Source organism: Eucyclogobius newberryi, unplaced genomic scaffold, assembly GCF_026437365.1.
Source record: "Eucyclogobius newberryi isolate DKJ021-1_F unplaced genomic scaffold, fEucNew1.0.hap1 SCAF_10, whole genome shotgun sequence".
NCBI lineage: Eukaryota > Metazoa > Chordata > Actinopteri > Gobiiformes > Gobiidae > Eucyclogobius > Eucyclogobius newberryi.
The window spans coordinates 13,908,376-13,928,695 of record NW_027315724.1 but is presented as its reverse complement, the minus strand read 5'-3'; the positions used below and the strand labels follow the sequence as shown (position 1 = coordinate 13,928,695).

The following is a 20,320-nucleotide window of genomic DNA, read 5'->3' as shown; positions in this document are numbered from 1 at the left end:
GTGTCGTAATGCAGTTTCTTCTATAACTAAACTTGGCTTTGAGGGCTTCAAGTTTTGACACGATGTTGAAGCTGGGGAATTTTAACTAATGACTACAGCTAAAGGTTAAAATGTAAAAAATTCCGGCATGCTGGTTTTGAAGTTGGTGCAGGGAGAGGTAAAAAGCTAGAACGATAGGGACACATAACATGAACAAAAGGTTAACAGGTTTTCTATAATCTCACGTAATGACTTATCCAGCCGCTCAAAGTTGCATTACAATATAGCCACGGGTGTCCTGGGGTAGACTGACCGATGTGCGGCTGCCAATTTTTGCATCTGCCTTCATCAGGCTCCGAACCACCAATCGCTCATATATGCACCACATCCATACACATGAAAGGGGAGTGAAGTATTAGTTTTGCTGTCTTGTTGGATAATAGGTAATGTGTTTTAATGGTAACTCACACAACGGTGTGACGTGTCTTCAGAGCTCTTCTTCATAGGCATATTCAGCCAGTTGTTGGAGAAGGTTGTAAATTCAAAGGCTGGATCAAAGAAGAAATAGGAAAACAAGGCGCTGGCACATTGAAACGAGACAAAAGAACGTTCCAACTTTCACGCACTTCTGCAACACCGTCGAAACAGGTCAAGGTCATTCTCTTACCTATTGTCTGATATAGAAGAAACAACAAAACTATTCTACTAAAGAAGATAAGATGAATGTGCTTACTCTTTTGAATGGTATTGTGCCCATTGCCAAGGACATATAAACAATATGCGCGGCCCCAAGCACAGTTTGAACTGACGACCTTTGAATTGTTGTACTCACCCTTGAGTCTCTTTGAAAACTTGATTTTGTATAACAAATTCTTATTTCTAGTCTCACCATCTAATGGCCCGATCAGACCGCAAACGCCTATTCGCGCGTATTGGCGAAGTTGGACGCAAGTACGCGTGAAGAAAAACGCAAATACGCCGCGTTCTCGACGCAGCGGAGCAGAGACGAAATATAATAAGCAGACGCGCGTTTGCCGCGTGCGCATGCGCAGTGGAGGTGTTGTGTTTGGCGGCTTCTCTCTGTTGGTGAAAATGGCGGATATAGAGACAGAAGTGTTCATGTATTTGATTCTGAAAACCCTCATTCGGAGGCGCCAGGCTCGGCGGCAACGTGAGTGGGTACACCAAATACTACAGAGGCAAACGGAGTATGGTGAATTCCACCATTTGCTGCAGGAGCTGCGGCTCGACGACCAGCGCTTTCAGTGCTACTTTCGTCTGTCCCGTCCCCAGTTTGACGACCTGTTGTCCCGCATTGGTGCGAGGATAACCCACCAGGACACCAACTACAGGCGCTCGATTCCAGCTACTGAGCGCCTGTCCATCTGTCTTCGGTCAGTAATTATTCATGTAATAACAGAGTGTATTCATACATAGCTAATAAATGTAACCAGGGTAAATAGTGGATGGTGTTTGAACTATATTTAAACGGAGCTCGACGCTCATACAACAGCGAGTATATTTTTATTTAAATGTCTTTATATTGCCTGTTCTAGTGCACCATTTTAGAATTGATTGGGGTATATTTGATAAAAATACAAGTAAACTATATTCAGGCTATGGATAGTTTTTTTTATATTTATTTTTTTTATTCAGTTTTCTTGCCACTGGAGACTCCTACAGGACAATTGCCAGCAGCTTCAGGGTTGGTGTGTCCACAGTCTCCTCCATCGTCCCTGAAGTTGCAGCTGTCATCTGGGACTGTCTCGTGGCAGACTTTATGGCTGTGCCCACAGCAGAGGACTGGAGGTCCATTGCAGCAGAGTTCCAGGAGCGGTGGAACTACCCTCTCTGTTGTGGAGCTATTGACGGGAAACATGTCCGGCTGAAGGCCCCTCCCAACTCAGGATCCCGCTTTTTCAATTGTAAGGGGGATCATTCCGTTGTCCTCCTGGCCGTGGTCGATGCCCGGTATCGTTTCCGGGTAATCGACGTGGGGAGATACGGGAGGACAAGTGACGGGGGGATCTTGTCCAACTCAGCCTTTGGTCAGGCCCTGCGTGAAGGCACTCTCCAGCTGCCCCCTGACCAGAACCTGCCCGGGGCTGAAGGCAGAGGCCCACAGCCGCATGTCTTTGTGGCGGATGAAGCCTTCCCGCTGCAAAGACACCTGATGCGACCCTTCCCTGGAAGTGGGCGCCTCTCCATAGAAAACCGGGTCTTCAATTACCGCCTCTCTCGGGCACGGCTGGTGGTTGAAGACGCCTTCGGGATCTGGACCTCACAGTGGAGGATGTTCTTGCGACGCCTGGAAGTCCACTCTGAAATTGTGGAGAAGTGCGTGAAGGCGACATGTCTCCTCCACAATTTCATGCGGGCCACAGCGCCGGAGCATGTGCCTGGAGCGTGGGGAGCTGGAGCACAGGAGGAGCCACTTCCAGGTGTGGGGCGGATCGGGGCAAATAACGCATCCAGAGAGGCCTTGAGGGTGAGGAAGGCTTTAAAGGCCCATTTTTCTAAAGAAGGAGCAGTGCCATGGCAGCCCAGAGAGTAGTCATGTCCTCCACAGGACTGACCCACAACGGCTCTTTTAAGAGCCACGCACTAAACAACAAAGAGCTTGATTTGAGTCTGTGTATGTACATTTGTCCACAGCCTGTAGTATATGGTGTTTTTATAAAGTGTTTTTCATATTTATAGGCAACATCTGCAAAGACATTATGATCTGTCAAGTTTGAGCCCAAATGCCAGGCTGTTTACATAGAATGAGATAAAGTTAAATCAATAAAGCAGTGATTAGCTCAGCTTTTTGTTTATTAGTTTTAAATTTGGATAATTCATTAAGTACAGCTTTAAATTAATAAAATTTAACTACCCAGGATTATATATAAGAAAGTGCAGAGGTATACAGGAGACACGTTTTATAACAAACACATTTATTTTTACAAAAATAGAAGTATTATTTACAATAACAACAAAAAAAGAACACAATTACAAAGAACTATTTACAAAAATTTGAAGGGAGGAGTTGTATGACGTGGGAACGGTGGAATAAAGGAACAGGCGAAAGAAGGAACATAGCCTGGAGGAGAGCTTGAGGGACACGTAGAAGAAATCATGGTCTCGTTCCTCTCCTGAAGAAGGTTCCAGCTCATGTCGTATCGACATTCTCCAATGGTTCCAAATTTAAATCAAAACTAGTGTTGGAATATACCCACTGATAAATTCCAAATTGTATTTCTTCCCTTCTTCGAGTAGGAACCGTCTTCAGGAGAGGAAGGAGACCAAGAAGGAATTGCTCATCGCCACAAGGGACACGAGGAGGAGGAGGAGGAGGAGGAGGAGGAGGAGGAGGGGGAGGAGGAGGAGGAGGAGCAGCAGCAGTAGCATGGCGAGCCATAAGCCCCTCCAGCAGATACTCCTCATAGCTGCGCTCCTGATCCCTGGGCCTCTTCCTCCTACTCGCTGGGCCTAAACAAAAAGAATACACGTAGCAATTTAGATGACACGGGCTAAAAAAAAAAGGAAATTGTTATTTTTTAAAACCAAAGGATTTCACACACCTGTGGGTGCAGCAGAATGGCCAGCAGCAGAATGTCCAGCAGCAGAATGGCCAGCAGCTGAAGGCCCAGAAGGGCGGCAATTCAATTCCTGATCTTCAAAAAGAACATTGCACAGCAGTTATATTTCAGCCAATTACATTTATTGCTTTATTAAATATCATATTTAATGAGGCATACGTATTTTATATGGAGCCAATATTTTTTTTAAAGTTTCATACAACACACCTGATTCGGAGAGCCCTTCTGCTGCGTCTTCAGGCTCTCTGGGGTCCTCTGCCTCCTCGACCCTTCTCTCCATGTTTCCGCTAGACTCACGGGGAGTGATGAAAGGGTCGAGGAAGGACATGACCCCAGGGTAGCGCCACTTTGCTGCTGACCCTGCTGCTGACCCACTCCTCTTTTCCCTCTCCTTTTTCCTCTCCTTCATGTAGGTGTCCCTCAAACTCTTCCACCTCTTTCTGCAGAATTCCTCTGAATAAACACATTTACTTGTCAAACACACTAGAAAAAAATAGTATTATTAATAATAAAACTGAGTTGATAGTTGATGGATCCACAAATTATTTGGATCCATCAACTATCAACACATTTTTTTTATCGTTTAAAAGCTGTAAAAACTTACCAGACAGTCCCGTCTCCTCACTGACTTTTCTCCAGGCTTGGTCCTTCTTTCTCCTGTTCCTGTACTCCATCGTTCCCACGTCATACAACTCCTTCAGCCCGCACACCGCCACTATCAGCGTTTCGTCCGCCATGTCTGTCATTTGCCCGGGACAAACGTGATTTTGCCCGGGCAAAATGCGTACGTACGTCACCAGAGCGTCATTTCTGATTGGCTGCTGCACCGCCGCGCCGCAGAAAAGCTCAAAATTCTGTACTTATTTGCGGCGAACCGTTTTGATGCATTGATGCTTATACGCCCGTCAAAGCGTCTCGAGCGGAAAACGCAAAAGCGCGCTCGCCGCGCTCCTCGGCGAATCGCGCAGCAAATAAGCAGAAGCCGCGCCGCAAAAACGCAGGAGGTGCTCGACGCGCGTTTACATAGACTTTGAATGTAAACTGGACGCTTTTGACGCACCGGTCTGAACGGGCCATAAGATACAAATACATTTATCACAGGGTCACTGAATTTACAACACATAGCCACTCACACAGACACCCATCAACATAGAGTCACTACGAGAGTCTCAATATCTTCTGTTGAACTTCAGGCTATACTTGAAATAACACATTTTCAGTTGGCCAGATATTAAAATTCAAGAGGGACTAAAACGGTAATTGAACTCTCAACACTAGTGAAGTGATTCTACATTTGCAAACTGGAAGAAAGTGACACAAACCCATTTAACCATGCAAAATCTGGCAAAAACAATAACAGCGCTATTACTGGCAGTGACACCTTTGTTTTCAGTAAGGTCATATTTTTCATCAAGGGAGGTTTTTGACGGGTGGAACATGCTTGATTGCAGATTGAATTCAAGTAATGTAGCCAGGAACGATAAATGTTCACTTTTCAAGGTTAGAATAAACAAAGATCTGAACTGCGTTTTTAATGTGCCAACTATGCTGTTTGTTGATGAGCGTTGTTGTTTGATTTGTGGCGACTGACAGTGTGACCTTCTGACTAACTGATGAGGTGACATTGTGGCAAAGTGGTTATGATTCTACCGTCACCACAAGAAGGTCCCACTGATTTTCCAAGTGCTCCTACTCATCCGCGTTCTTACGGAAGGCTTACAAATCTCAAATTATGACTTATCTTGCTACAATTTACCATCCGTTACACTGCAATCCTTTATTAAATCAATATGTTAGAAGTTATTAAACTTTCAAAACTCTCAAGATAGTATGGAGCTCTGTCATGAGAAAATGTGGACTAAAAAAATACGGTTGCCTGGGTAGATTTGTCACTCCAAAAATGTTTCAAAAATCTCGATATAACAAAAAAAAAATTAAAACCTAAAAATCTAATCATTGCTTGCAACTCAATGTTACATGAGATGAATTGCTGATTTTAGCTTTTAAATAAATATATCTGCTCGAGTAATGATGTCTAAGTGCTTTGGAAAGGATCAATATAACCCTTTAGAAATGATGCATTAAGAACCAAACATTTTTTTTTTCTTTTTGTCCTTTTAAGTAGCCCATAAAAACTCTCCATCTCATCTATGCTTCACCCTCCAAACAGCAAATTCAAAAGCTAAAGTGCCACATTACAAAATCACTTCAAAATATAACCAAAGGCTTTAAACGAAAACATCCCGTCGTCACATTGTTCCTAATAAGAAAATACAAGCTTTTACGGGATCATTTTGGGAGACAGCAAGACAGGTACAAGGAAAATACTGGAGTGCCACGTTGTCAATCATTCCATTACGCAACTTCGCCTGGGAGAACTTCTGGAAAAGGCAATTATTTTTCCTAAGTTTTTTTAGGAATATAAATGAACGTTATTAAAAAAGTTATTGTGATTGTATTTGGGCTGGCGGGCAATCACCACCTCTCTTTAAATGTGTTCCCCTCCCCCCAACGGCTGTAACCTTGTTATGAAGTCGGCGACAAATGGTTTGTTACTCTTCTATGTTTGGCTCTCGGTGCCTCTGGGCCTCTGCGGGCTCCTGCTTAAGGCCTGCTGCTTCACCCTAAGTGACATCCACCAGCCGAACCCAGACAAAACAAAAGCACATGTGGCCACAGACAAACTGAGAACTACTGTGGATTAGGATCAAGGAAAAAAACTAAAATATATACACATATTGCCAAAACTGTATCCGTCTCACTATTGCAGAATGATTTCTTTGCACGTTTTCTTTTCCAGCTTTTAAATTATTACGAGAACAAAGCTGCTTCTAGGTACAAGCTAAAATAACAATTCCACATTTAGTTTAAGTACAGGTTATTTTGCAGAAGTCAAGGGCCAATGTCATGTATATTCAGCCACGGTAGACTCTTTATTAATATATAATAATAATAATAATAATAAAAAGCCAGCTCTTGGATTCAACTTAGAAAATACAGTAGATCCTCTCCTGTTTGGCATGAGCTGGAGAAGGCTTTGTGCAGTGGTCACTTTCTCCATCATCAATACAAGATCAACTGGTGAAAAATATGCAACACTGGATAGAAATAAACCTTTTAATATTGCAGACACGTGTTCTAATCAAAGCTAAAGGGGATCCTATGGAATATTAGTGTCAAACTAATTCTGTCCTGGTTTTCTGATCGTACAAAATGGTATGTGAAGCAGTTTAACTGAAGTTAAAAGCCATAGACTCAGAGGTTCATCTTGAGTTCTGAAAAAAATAACCACACTTTAAAAAATAAATAATGTTTGAATAAAAAGAAAGAAAAAATCATGTGAATAATTGGAATTAAATCATTTTCACTTTAGTTGAGATTATTTGAAAAAAACAAGATGTATGTACATTCTAAAATGCTATGACCACTTTTCAAAATAAATATAAACAAAAATATACTGTATTTTCTATAAATACTACGGACTATAAGTTGCACCTTTTTTCATAGTTTTGGCTGAGGTGCGACTTATACTCCAGAGCGACTTATATGTGATATTATTTGTTATTTTCACACTGGCAACCGCAGGAGGACGCTCTAGGCTCTAATTGATACAGAAGAAGAATTGGCACTTCCTCTACCTCCGGAGTTTGTGGAGTTGTTTAGAAGTGTTGTTGTTGTTGTTGTTGTTGTTGACGACCTGTTTAAGAGAAATGGCCCCCACCTATGCTGAGGTGGAGTAAGGGTGCTGACGGAGAACCTGCTCCACGCCCTGAGGCATTGGACTGGGCCTGGACAGATAGTTAGAGAAAAGAGGAATGAGAGAAGAGTTCCTGCTCCATCAGTGACCGAGCCAATGTTTTGTAATATGTTAAGTTAACATACCAGACACTTACGACGTTTGTTGTCTGTTTGTCATGTAGCAACGTTGGCATACGTACATCTATTCACCATGTTCTTTAATCTGTTATTATTTTAAAAATTCATTTCAAGATTAAATGTCTGTTCTTAGTCTTGGATTTAATGAAATAAATTTCCCACAAAAATGCGAATTATACTCCAGTGCGACTATTATATGTTTTTTATACATTTTTTTGCCTATAGTCAGGAAAATACGGTACTGCTTAATAAAATGTCACTATGAAGAGGTGGGGCTTATCAATTTTAGATAATTATTGTTGTTTTCAATGAACAAAATGTAAAAGAATATGTCTCTTTTAACCAGATTAAACTTAACAATTATATTATTATTGACTAAAATCATTCTCCCGCAGTATATGTATTCATAGATAGTGTTCGAAATTTCAATCTGTTGTAGTTCTGTATTTTTCCACAGGATTTTTCTGAAACCTGGTACCAGCGGTGGATGAAGGAACACGATTGAACAAGGTAGAAAATACAGGAAAGAGAAGGATAGCGTGAGTGAGTTAGGGGAGGAAAGGTAAGTGATGGGGGGGAGGGGCAGGAGAGGGCTGAGCAGAGGACAGGGCTGAAGGACAGAAGGCTTGGGTAAAGTTAAAGGACATGTTTAGTATGCTTGCTCACATATATAGACCCGGGCTTGTGTGTACGCATTTGAAATAGACTGTAGTCTGTTCTAGGATTCAAGTGTACAAATGGTTCCTTTTTTTTCTCCTTCAAATCAGTCATTATAATATATATTTTTGAATTCCCAAAACTTTATGCACTGCAAACCAATAGGAAATAAATGAGTGGAGAATACGTCTTGTTTGATTGGACAAACCAGGTCAGATTCAATAGTTAATTTGATTTTCTCCAACTTTATTTATTGTATATTTTTTATGATAACATACACATACACAGTGCATTGAACCAGATTGTACAATGAAGATAAGTTTTTCTGTTTTAGGTGTAGCCTGACTGACTAATGCTGCCGAAAGATCAGATGCTGAATACTGGGGCTTTAACTTTGGGCTGTACTTTATTTTACCTGCATTTGCACGCGTTCATTTTCCTTTTTACTCAGAATCAGAAAGGGATTTAGTGCCCTGAAGACGTACCGGTTCTGTAGAGATGGAAGTCTGCAGCCGATCACATTCTCAGCGCTGTAGTCTCTGTTTGTCCCTGGCTGTGGCTCCAGTGTACCACACTGTGATGGAGGAGGTGAGGATGGACTCAATGATGGCCGTGTAGACCTGCACCATCATCTGGCAGCTTGGCTTTCCTTAGCTACTGCAGGAAGTACATCCTCTGCTGGGCCTTCTTGATGAGGGAGCTGATGGTGGACTCCCACTTGAGGTCCTGGGTGATGGTGGTGCGGAGGAAGACGGGGGAATCTACGGTGGTGATCAAGGAGTCAGTCAAGGTGAGGCTTTCCTGAAGTCCACAATTATCTCCTCTGACTTAGATACTAGCTACTAGATAATATTTTATTGCCAGATCGAGGATCTGAAATTTGTCTTGCATTAAAACAGCGGCTCCATAATATTTATAAGTGAAATTAAAAGTGAAAAGAAAGATATGAGCCCCACCAAACAAGTTCAACAAGCAGAAATGTCAAGTTTTACTTTCAACATTAACCATGATATCACATAAAACTCCCCTCCACATGTAACCGTGTTAATAAGCCTCTATATCAACGCATGTTTGTGTGAAATGTGTTAAGGTGTCTCTGTGCCCTTGTCCTCCTCTAAGCGGATTAAACGCAGAGGTGTCCAGCCTTGTTGTTGCACACTGGGCCTCGGTGACAGAACAAGGTGCAAAGTGCAGCTCTGAGCAGCTCTGCGTGTGCCAGGGCCCCACACAGGGAGAGACTGCTGGCCCTGGACCAGCCTCACAAAGACAATGAAGGGTAATGGCTCTGTCTGTCAACAGAGAATATCATACAAATTTGCACATCCCTATTTGGAAGGGTATAGTAAAAGTCAATTCATACAAACTTTCCTCAAAGGTTTGACAAAACGATATTTCTTTAAACATTATAAAATTGTTGTTCCCACTGTCCATGCAATGTCTTGAAGTGGAGATATGATTCAGTCTTTTGGCTTTAATTGGCTTTTAAATGTGCTTTAGGTCACCTTGGAATAATATATGTATCAGTATTTCTCATTTTCTAGCTTTAAATTAGAAAACGCACTCACAGGGATGCTGTAAACTCAACGTCCTTATTTTGGAGAATAATAAACTATTCAAATAAACTGCTGCTGATCCCCATAGCAACTATCAACATGTGACCCGGCCGCGTCACAAGAAATAGCTTGACTATGCGCTGACCCGGACTCTTCTCTCTCTGTATTCAGTAACAGACAGGCAAGAAGGCATTAGATAATTGCTCATTTCTGCTCGTGCCAGATTAGCTGACCCCATAAAACAATAGTGCCACTGAGTGAGTAGAAGAGATTGGGACTCTGCAAATTAGTTTTTTTTTTTCTTTTTAAATTTTGGGCAGCGTTCATTTGTGTTGAAGTCGGTCTTGTGCTGCTGCAGAGTGGGCCAAGACTAGGGCAGCAGTTCACGCGGAGGCCGCCCCAGCTGAACGTCAACGTGGAAATAGGAGCTAGGCCGAATGAGATGGAAAGTGCAAGCATTATGGGTAACCTAAAGGCTACATGAGTCAACACTGCAAAAGGCAAAAAATGAAATGTATGGACTTGACGGATGTACCACTGCTTGATCGGGAAGAATGAGTTACGTCCATAAGTGTCAATGGAAAACAAACTATCAAGACTAGAACTAAAACATTTCAATAGTATATTAAAATGAATTGAATGGAGCAGAAAGAGGAGCAATTTTCTGTAATTTGCCCCATTTTTTCAACTTAACGGTGATAGTTTAAAATGATCAGTGCTATGGCAACAGTCCTAATATTTCATCATTCTGAAATTAAGCTGTAAGTGACCTTCGTGTTGTCAATATTACATCATTTGAACATTTGAATTGTCAAAAATGTAATCGTACACCGAAATAGGAATTGAGTCTAACTTTACATTGCCCAGGGATACATGTGTCAGGTAAAAAGTGTATATATATAACCTTCACTAACCTATTCCAGAGAAACATAAAGCATCAATAAGAACCCAGAGGCAGTGAGCAGTCAATACAGTAACATTGACCGAGACAATGCCTTAACACAAGTCTAGACACAAGGAAAAAATACAGTGATAACAACTGCCGTGCGTGTATACTGTATGGCATAAGAGGTAAGGTCTAAATTGACTTTGAAGAAGTAGCTATAGCAGTTATAACAAATGAAATATGACGGTGCAGGGGATAAATAAAGGTTTTACTTTATCGTTCTCAGCGTAACACAAATGCTCTGTCTTTTTAGATTAAAAGTGTAAGTGTAACTAAACATTTCCGCGTACACCACCTGCTTGTGTTTATCATTGCATTCCTTGAATATTCCATAGTACAGCATTAAAGTTGTATCTGCATGGACAAAAAAGGAAGTAGTGCCACCAGGTCAAGTTACAAATCAGGTCTGTGGAGGGGCGACCCGGCTTACAGTAAGAATGTATATTTTTCAAGATATTTCAATGAGATGTGACAATGTTAGGTTTACTTGAATCTGTTTGCATTACATACAATCATTTCAACTTGAAGTGCGTATGACAGGTTTGTAAAATGTTCTAAATTTGACTTTATTTGGTGTATCTATACCTGTTGTGCATATAAATATGCACATATTTTTACACCAGTCGAGAAGGTATTTGTGGAAAAAACATATGTGTAGAAACTGACAGGAAGTGACATTACACTAGGGATGCAGATTTTTTTGAAGCCCTAAACATTAATTCAACAAAATAAAGTCACACTCATATTTTTATTTGTTAATTTTGACAAAGTGACATTAGATTGTTTTTGCCGAGTGTTTGCAGGGTAATTTCTTTGTGTGACGTCATCAATTACAAACAGGAAGTGAGATTATAAACCTAAACAATGTGCTTTTCTCTGATAACATTTTTATATTTTTTAGCTAAATTTTAGTTCAATGAGTCGTCCAACCTGTCAGAGGCACTTTAATTCAAGTATTGACCCTTAAAGTCATAATGTGCATAAGGTCCATTCTTGTAAGACTATGAATCACTTCCTGTTTGTAGGAGTTATAAGCTCAATGGGAGATTTCATCACTTGGGGATTGAGGAAGTTCTGCTTTACAGAGAAAAGGAGAGGTTCATTTCAGAAACTCTGCGCTTAAGACCGCATGATGGACCGCTGCCTCTTCCACAGCAGTTTGGGGGAATCTGACACCCACGTATGCTCCAAAATATTCAGGCAAAAGTTTGATGGAGAAGTCGCTTACTCTTGTGTTTGTTCAAATGTTATGACACGGTCCATGCATGCCAAATATCTTCACTCATTACGTTAATATGCATGGCAGGAAAACTGGATAACTGGCCTAGTCCAATTCAAACAGATTCTTAGATTTTTTTGTATTATTATTTAAACTGAAAATGTGAAAAACAGAACTGCACAGATTTGCAGTAGTCCACATGTATTCCTCACAGTTTTTGATAGATGAACAAGTAGCGTAACGTGTTAGTTTTGTTTTCCCTGGTAATCTAGCACTAGTTACCATACTTTACCAAATCAGTCACGCATTTGTTTTAGTTAAGACGGAGCGTGTCAGAGGCTGTTCTGCTCTGTTTTCACAGCGGGTTCAGCGCCATGAGCCAGATCATGCAGCACGGCACCTCCTGCCCTCGCACACACTCTCACACCCGCTGCGGGGCCCTCGCTGCGGGGCCCTCGCTGCATAGGTTTCCCTCACAAGGTCCGGAACCTCCTCTGTACCTATGTCCCCCTTGTTTGGGTTTTTTGTATTTTGCACAGTATTCTAATATATTAGGGTTTTATTTAATAATAATAATAATAATAATAACTTTTATTTATATAGCGCTTTTCAGTGACCCAAAGACGCTGAACATATATAAAAAAGGGGGGGTATTTACAGACAGGGGGGGACAACACGTACAATACACATTAATACACAGATAAAATGAACAAGACAGAAGAAGTAGAGAGAAAAAGATGGGGATGTAACAGGGGGTAGAAGAGTAGGCAATGGGGTAGAGGAGGCTAGGGGTAGGGGAGGTCATAGGCTTGGGTGAAGAGGTATGTTTTTAGGCGGGATTTGAATGTTGTGAGTGAGGGAGAGTGGCGGACAGGTTGGGGGAGGGAGTTAATATTTATGTATTGTTTATTGTTTGATGTATTTATGTATTATTTTTATTTTATAAGTGAATGTGTTGATCATGGAAAACATGTGGTAGAGTGGTAAGGGTAACCAATACACAACTGACATAGATGAGACAAGAAAGGGCAAAGGAAAATAAAAGGAATCTAATGAAAATGACAAAGTTAAATAATTTAAGGGGAAAAAGAAAAAAATAACTTATTGCAAAAGAGATGAATAATTAATGATAATGTTATTGATGTTGGGGCATTGGGATTGAATCAATAAAAGTAATAATGGCAGTGCAATGGGGAAATGGAGTCAGTTATTGTGAGGACATATTTTATGATAATAGGTACAAATAATAGGTCACATGGTCTGACCTTTGCCATCACAATCTGCACCCTGCTTTTCTGACTCATTTTGGTGATTGTTTTTCTCTTTCCTCCGGCTCTCCTTTTTATATTATGTGCTTGTGTGGTGCATTGAAATGTTAAGTTGCTGTGCATTGAAAACAAAAGGCATTGGTGGAGATACACGAGGGAGATGGGTCAAGCTTCTGGGTCTTTTTTGTCCCCTTGCCTTTTGTATTGACGTCATTCCACAGTCCTTAATATGTATAAAAATGTGAATGATATATACAGCATTAATAACAATGAGAAAGAAATAAGTTATTATTTGTTTTTGTGATTGTATGATTACTTACTGATGTTGAGTTTGACATATGTTATAAATAGTTCAAATCTGTAAACTGATGCACATGTATCTAAGCCATAACCGGCTGGGTCAGATATTTCAATGAAAAGAAGTACAGTGGCTGCGGGTGGGTCGGGTCCAAGTGCGCCTTTAACCTATCCTTGTGCTAGCACCATAAGCATCACCTAATACAGGGGTGTCCAAACTTTTTTCACCAAGGGCCGCATTTTGAAACTTAAACTGGGCAGAGGGCCACAAACAACTGGACAATGTCGAATTTGTTGAATGACAAAGTTAATAATTCGAAAATTTTGCATTTGATGTAATTGCGATGAGCCTCCACTCCTTTAATTAGACCTAGAACATTAAAATGAGATTGGTATAACATCAATATGCCTGAATTTTCCCAATTTCCCAATACAAAGTACTACTTTTTCTTGTTTGGGCCGACATATCAGGAAGCTGGAGGGCCAACAAAAATTGGTCTGAGGGCCGCATTTGGCCCCCGGGCCCTAGTTTGGACATGCCTGACCTAATACATTCTGTAGAACACTTTAACAAACCAGGGAACATAACTTTTATTGTGTATGTATTGCATGTGAATCGGTGTTTTGTTGTGTGAAGCACTTTGAATTGCCTTGTGTATGAATTGTGCTCTACAAATAAACTTGCCTTGCCTTACTTTTATTTACAACACCAAATGAAAATAGTGAGAGAAAGGAAAAAAGCACATGGTGTTCTGTGTGCACGGGGCAGCCACGTTATCACAACCGTTTTAAACAGATCTTAACTTCAGAATAATCCTCCAGTAAAAGTCACAGATCATGTACTTTGAGAGAGAGTTGTTCCTCACCAGGAGACGTCCAGAGCATGTTCAGGTCGGCTCCTCTATGATCCAGGCTGCTGGTTAGTTAGTCCCAAACTCCCCTAAAAGCTGTTTGCCTTCAGTGCATTAGCTAGGGAAGAGTCATACAGTATTTTACCAGCCCTCGCCGATATGACGGCCAGCTGCAGTGGCATGCAAAACAATATTTAGTCAGTTTGGACATCAAAATGTTACAAAAAAAATTCGGGCTGGGTGGTTCGAGTTGGAGTTTAACTTGGGGCAGAAAAAAGCTGACTCGCGCATCCTTACAGTGCAAGCCCACGACATTGGATGGCGGTTAACTCAATTCAAGAGCAACAAACAGTAGTTAGTTTTCAAAATGCAAAAATCCTCCAATGTAGCTTTAGCTAGCGCAAATGAAGTTTTTATTTGTTTTTACGTGCTATCTTGCAGTGGAGGCGCCGTAGTATGTCATCTCTGCTCATCTAAAATAGGTAGTATGAGTAGTAGGAATAATTGCATGGCTGTTTCTTATGGCGAAGTTTAATGGCGCTCCTATTCTGGTCCTGTCTTTGTTGTTTTTATCATACAGGCAGCAGGAATATGATTTTTGGGATCTTTGAAATTCAAAACACCTAGATCATAGTTTCCAGGTTTTTGTGCATTTTGAAAAATCTGTTTAAATGTATTAGGCCAGTCCAGGTTTCTTGCATGAAATACGGGGGACAAATAAGGCTGGAAATCCGAAAAAGCCAAGGAAATCAGGTTAATTGTTAAAGCTTCACATTGGCGTGCGATAAGGGCAATCAAAGCAAGCAGTGATTGATCAAAATCTAAAATACCTGTCGTCACAATTATAATTAAATTGTTCCGAAATATATCTAAACAAGCTAGTTAGGCCCGAGCCCCAGCAGGGCGGAGGGCCTATTGCTCCCGCAACGCTGCCGAAGGCAGCGTTGCAACTGTCTGACCAAACATGCGGGCGCAGCCCGCATGTTTGGTGCCCCGTCGCCCCTGGCAAGTACAGTGAACTAGCCCATGCCGAAGGCATGGATCATGCATACTTACTCCTGCTATGACAGAAATAGTCAACAATTTGTGAATGGGCTACGCCCATTCACAAATTGTTGACAACAGCAGCGCGAAGCGCTGCATTCCTCCAAAAACCCTCCTGGCATCGTCCTGTACGCGAGAGTCCATGCCGCAGGCATGGGCCATGCTTGTATCTGCTCAAATCAATGGAAGTCTATGGGGAGTGGGCGGGGCATCCCGACGGAATGGGGAGTGACGAGCGCGTAAGCGCTCGTAATGATGATTCCACCCCATGGCGGCATGGGGAAGGCTTAGAGCTTTCAAACGATGTATAATTTGTTGTTATAGTGGAAACGGCTATATTGTTTTTGCTAAAAATATTATTATTTTTATTAGGCCCGAGCCCCAGCAGGGCGGAGGGCCTATTGCTCCCGCAACGCTGCCGAAGGCAGCGTTGCAACTGTCTTACCAAACATGCGGGCGCAGCCCGCATGTTTGGTGCCCTGTCGCCCCTGGCAAGTACAGTGAACTAGCCCATGCCGAAGGCATGGATCATGCATACTTACTCCTGCTATGACAGAAATAGTCAACAATTAGTGAATGGGCGTAGCCCATTCACTAATTGTTGACAACAGCAGCGCGAAGCGCTGCATTCCTTCAAAAACCCTCCTGGCATCGTCCTGTACGCGAGAATCCATGCCGCAGGCATGGGCCATGCTTGTATCTGCTCAAATCAATGGAAGTCTATGGGGAGTGGGCGGGGCATCCCGACGGAATAGGGAGTGACGAGCGCGTAAGCGCTCGTAAAGATGATTCCACCCCATGGCGGCATCGGGAAGGCTTAGAGCTTTCAAACGATGTATAATTTGTTGTTATAGTGAAAACGGCTATATTGTTTTTGCTAAAAATATTATTATTTTTATTTTTATTATTTTTCTTGTTCTTCTGCTTTTTGATCTCTAATTTGACCCCCTGAACATGCTCAAAAACTCACCAAACTTTGTCCAAAATTCAGAATCGGCGAAAAATTTGATTTTTTCTGGGCCATTTTTTTTTTCGTTAAAAAATGGCGCGACAGCGCCACCGACAAAAGTCAAAATACATTGCGCCTATGGGAGACGCCCCGAGGTCAACTTTGGCGTAAAGCTACGAAATTCGGGACACGCATTCCTCTCGTGAGGACGAACAAAAAAAATCATTGTGGCCACGCCCCCAGACTTACCCTATGGCCGCCATCTTCCTTTGAAAATGAAAATACGCTGTGTTAGTCATTTTGTTCACGTCAAACTTTGACGAACTCCTCCTAGGGCGTTTTGCCCACCGACTTCAAAATTGGCGTACGTCCTCTGGACAAGTGGGGCATCTAAAATTATTCAATTTTTTGAGATACCTTTAACGGTCTGTGTGCGGCGCAGCCGCAAAGTTGGACAACTTATTTTGGAATATTGCAGATCTAAAAATTGCTCCCATTTGATCAAAACCAGTCCGATTAGGACCAAATTTGAATCAGTTGTTAAACTTTCTAGTTTGGACCAGTTTAGGCTGACAAAATTGAAATGGCCGCGATAGCGCCCCCTACAGAGTGACCTTTAAATTAACATTGAAGGTCAAAAATTAGTTTTACCAAAATTGTCTAAACTTTACCCAAAATTCTATTTTGCCGTCCCGATCACAAAAGCCAATCACAAAAATGCCTAAATTTTTACGGCGTAGTCGTAGCGATGACAGAAACCTCCCATGTTATCCCTATGGGAAAACCGCAAAATCTCTCAAATTACCACATTTTTATGTTTTACACTTCAACGAACTCCTCCTAGTGCGTTTTGCCCACCAACCTCAAAATTGGTGTACGTCCTCTAGACAAGTGGTGCATCTAAAGTTATCCAAATTTTAAGGATAACTTTTACGGTCTCTGTGCGACGGAGCCGCAAACGTTTCCCAGAATTCTGACTATTTGGCCTTCAGAGTGGCCTATAAACAATAGAGTTTTTCCAAATGACATGACATTTTGCACTAAATTCTAATTTGCCATCCTGATCATACAAGTATGAGAGCCAAAGTCATATTTTGTACGGCGTAACCGTAGCGTTGACAGAAACATCCCATGTTATCCTTATGGGAAAATCGTAGAATCGCTCAAATCACCACATTTCTACACTTCACACTTTAACAAACTCCTCCTAGGGCGATTGTCCGATCAAGCTCATATTTGGGGAAAATCATCTACACAAGCGAGGCATCAAAAGTTATCCATATTTTGATTCTAAGTGCTACGGTCTCTGTGTGGCGGACCCGCAAATATATGTCAGAAATGGGAAAACAGCGAAATCTCTAAAATGACCACATTTTTACGCTTCACACTTTAACAAACTCCTCCCAGGCCGATTGCCCGATCAAGCTCATATTTGGGGAGAATCATCTACACAAATGGGGCATCAAAAGTTATCCATATTTTGATTTTAAGTGCTACGGTCTCTGTGCCGTGGAGCTGCAAATATACTGTCACAAATGGGAAAAACGCCAAATCCTTGAAATGTTCACATTTATGCTTCACACTTTAATGAACTCCTCTGTGGGCAATAGCTCGATCAAGCTCATATTTGGGAAAAATAATCTACACAAGCGGAGCATCAAAAGTTATCCATATTTTTATTCCAAGTGTCACGGTCTCTGTGCGCTGGAGCTGCACATTTGACCGACATTTGTGTTCATTTGCACTGGTTGTCCACATGTCCAATGTGTCGCTGTCTTAGTTCTTAGACAATTGCGTTAGCGCCATCTCTGTAAAATGCAGAGAGCAGAGTCGGAAGGCCGGCGGCCCGCGAGGGCCGTTGGATGCCGCTTGCGGCTTTAATTTTTCTTGTTCTTCTGCTTTTTGAGCTCTAATTTGACCCCCTGAACATGCTCAAAAACTCACCAAACTTTGCCCAAAATTCAGAATCGGCGAAAAATTTGATTTTTTCTGGGCCATTTTTTTTTTCGTTAAAAAATGGCGCGACAGCGCCACCGACAAAAGTCAAAATACATTGCGCCTATGGGAGACGCCCCGAGGTCAACTTTGTCGTAAAGCTACGAAATTCGGGACACGCATTCCTCTCGTGAGGACAAAAAAAAAATATTATTGTGGCCACGCCCCCAGACTTACCCTATGGCCGCCATCTTCCTTTGAAAATGAAAACAAGCTGAGTTAGCCATTTTGTTTACGTCAAACTTTGACGAACTCCTCCTAGGGCGTTTTGCCCACCGACTTCAAAATCGGCGTACGTCCTCTGGACAAGTGGGGCATCTAAAGTTATCCAATTTTTTGAGATACCTTTTACGGTCTGTGTGCGGCGCAGCCGCAAAGTTGGACAACTTATTTTGGAATATTGCAGATCTAAAAATTGTTCCCATTTGATCAAAACCAGTCCGATTAGGACCAAATTTGAATCAGTTGTTAAACTTTCTAGTTTGGACCAGTTTAGGCTGACAAAATTGAAATGGGCGCGATAGCGCCCCCTACAGAGTGACCTTTAAATTAACATTGAAGGTCAAAAATTAGTTTTACCAAAATTGTCTAAACTTTACCCAAAATTCTACTTTGCCGTCCCAATCACAAAAGCCAATCACAAAAATGCCTAATTTTTTACGGCGTAGTCGTAGCGATGACAGAAACCTCCCATGTTATCCCTATGGGAAAACCACAAAATCTCTCAAATTACCACATTTTTATGTTTTACACTTTAACGAAGTCCTCCTAGTGCGTTTTGCCCACCAACCTCAAAATTGGTGTACGTCCTCTAGACAAGTGGGGCATCTAAAGTTATCCAAATTTTAAGGATAACTTTTACGGTCTCTGTGCGACGGAGCCGCAAACGTTTCCCAGAATTCTGACTATTTGGCCTTCAGAGTGGTCTATAAACAATAGAGTTTTTCCAAATGACATGATATTTTGAACAAAATTCTAATTTGCCATCCTGATCATAAAAGTATGAGAGCCAAAGTCATATTTTGTACGGCGTAACCGTAGCGTTGACAGAAACATCCCATGTTATCCTTATGGGAAAATCGTAGAATCGCTCAAATCACCACATTTTTACGCTTCACACTTTAATGAACTCCTCCTAGGGTGATTGTCCGATCAAGTTCATATTTGGAGAATATCATCTACACAAGCGGGGCATCAAAACTTATCCATATTTTGATTCTAAGTGCTACGGTCTCTGTGTGGCGGACCCGCAAATATATGTCAGAAATGGGAAAACAGCGAAATCTCTAAAATGACCACATTTTTACGCTTCACACTTTAACGAACTCCTCCTAGGGCGATTGCCCGATCAAGCTCATATTTGGGGAAAATCATCTACACAAACGGGGCATCAAAAGTTAGTCATATTTTGATTTTAAGTGGTACGGTCTCTGTGCCGTGGAGCTGCAAATATACTGTCACAAATGGGAAAAACGCCAAATCCTTGAAATGTTCACATTTACGCTTCACACTTTAACAAACTCCTCCGTGGGCAATAGCTCGATCAAGCTTTACTTTGGGAAATATCATCTACACAAGCGCGGCATCAAAAGTTATCCATATTTTTATTCCAAGTGCTAAGGTCTCTGTGCGGCGGCGCAGCAAATTTGACTGACACTTGTGTTGATTTGCACTGGATTGGCCATGTCCAATGTGTCCCCGTCTGTCAAGTTCTTTTTTAATTCAACACACAATAAGGGCGCCATCTTTATCAAGTCGAAAGCGCAGAGTCGGAAGGCCGGCGGCCCGCGAGGGCCGTTGGATGCCGCTTGCGGCTTTAATTTTCTCCTTACTTCTGTTGCTGAAGCTTGGCTGAAACTCACTGTGTAATTTAGTGGCCTCTACAGGCTGGACAGTACTGCAGGAATCTTGGTTCTTCTTCTCTCACAGCAGCTCAGTCTGTGACCGTTTTCAGAGGCCCGTTCATGTTCGGTTCTCTAACACCTGCTCTTACAAGCTGAGCAGACAACAGCTTGTTTTAAAAGGTCTGCACATGCGCTCTGAGGAGAACACAGGCTCAAACCACACTGAATAAACCTATGTGGGAAACTTGGAGGTTTGCAGGT

The 20,320-nt window shown here is 41.8% G+C and overlaps 1 protein-coding gene across 1 annotated transcript; it reads left to right on the top strand.

The window, feature by feature from the left end:
- Positions 1 to 1,071: 1,071 nt before the first annotated feature.
- LOC140372544 (uncharacterized) lies at positions 1,072 to 2,533 on the top strand. The gene is made up of 2 exons (XM_072459680.1): positions 1,072 to 1,373; positions 1,636 to 2,533. The coding sequence occupies exons 1-2, from the start codon at positions 1,072 to 1,074 to the stop codon at positions 2,531 to 2,533; spliced, it is 1,200 nt and encodes a 399-aa protein (XP_072315781.1).
- The last annotated feature ends 17,787 nt before the right edge of the window (positions 2,534 to 20,320 follow it).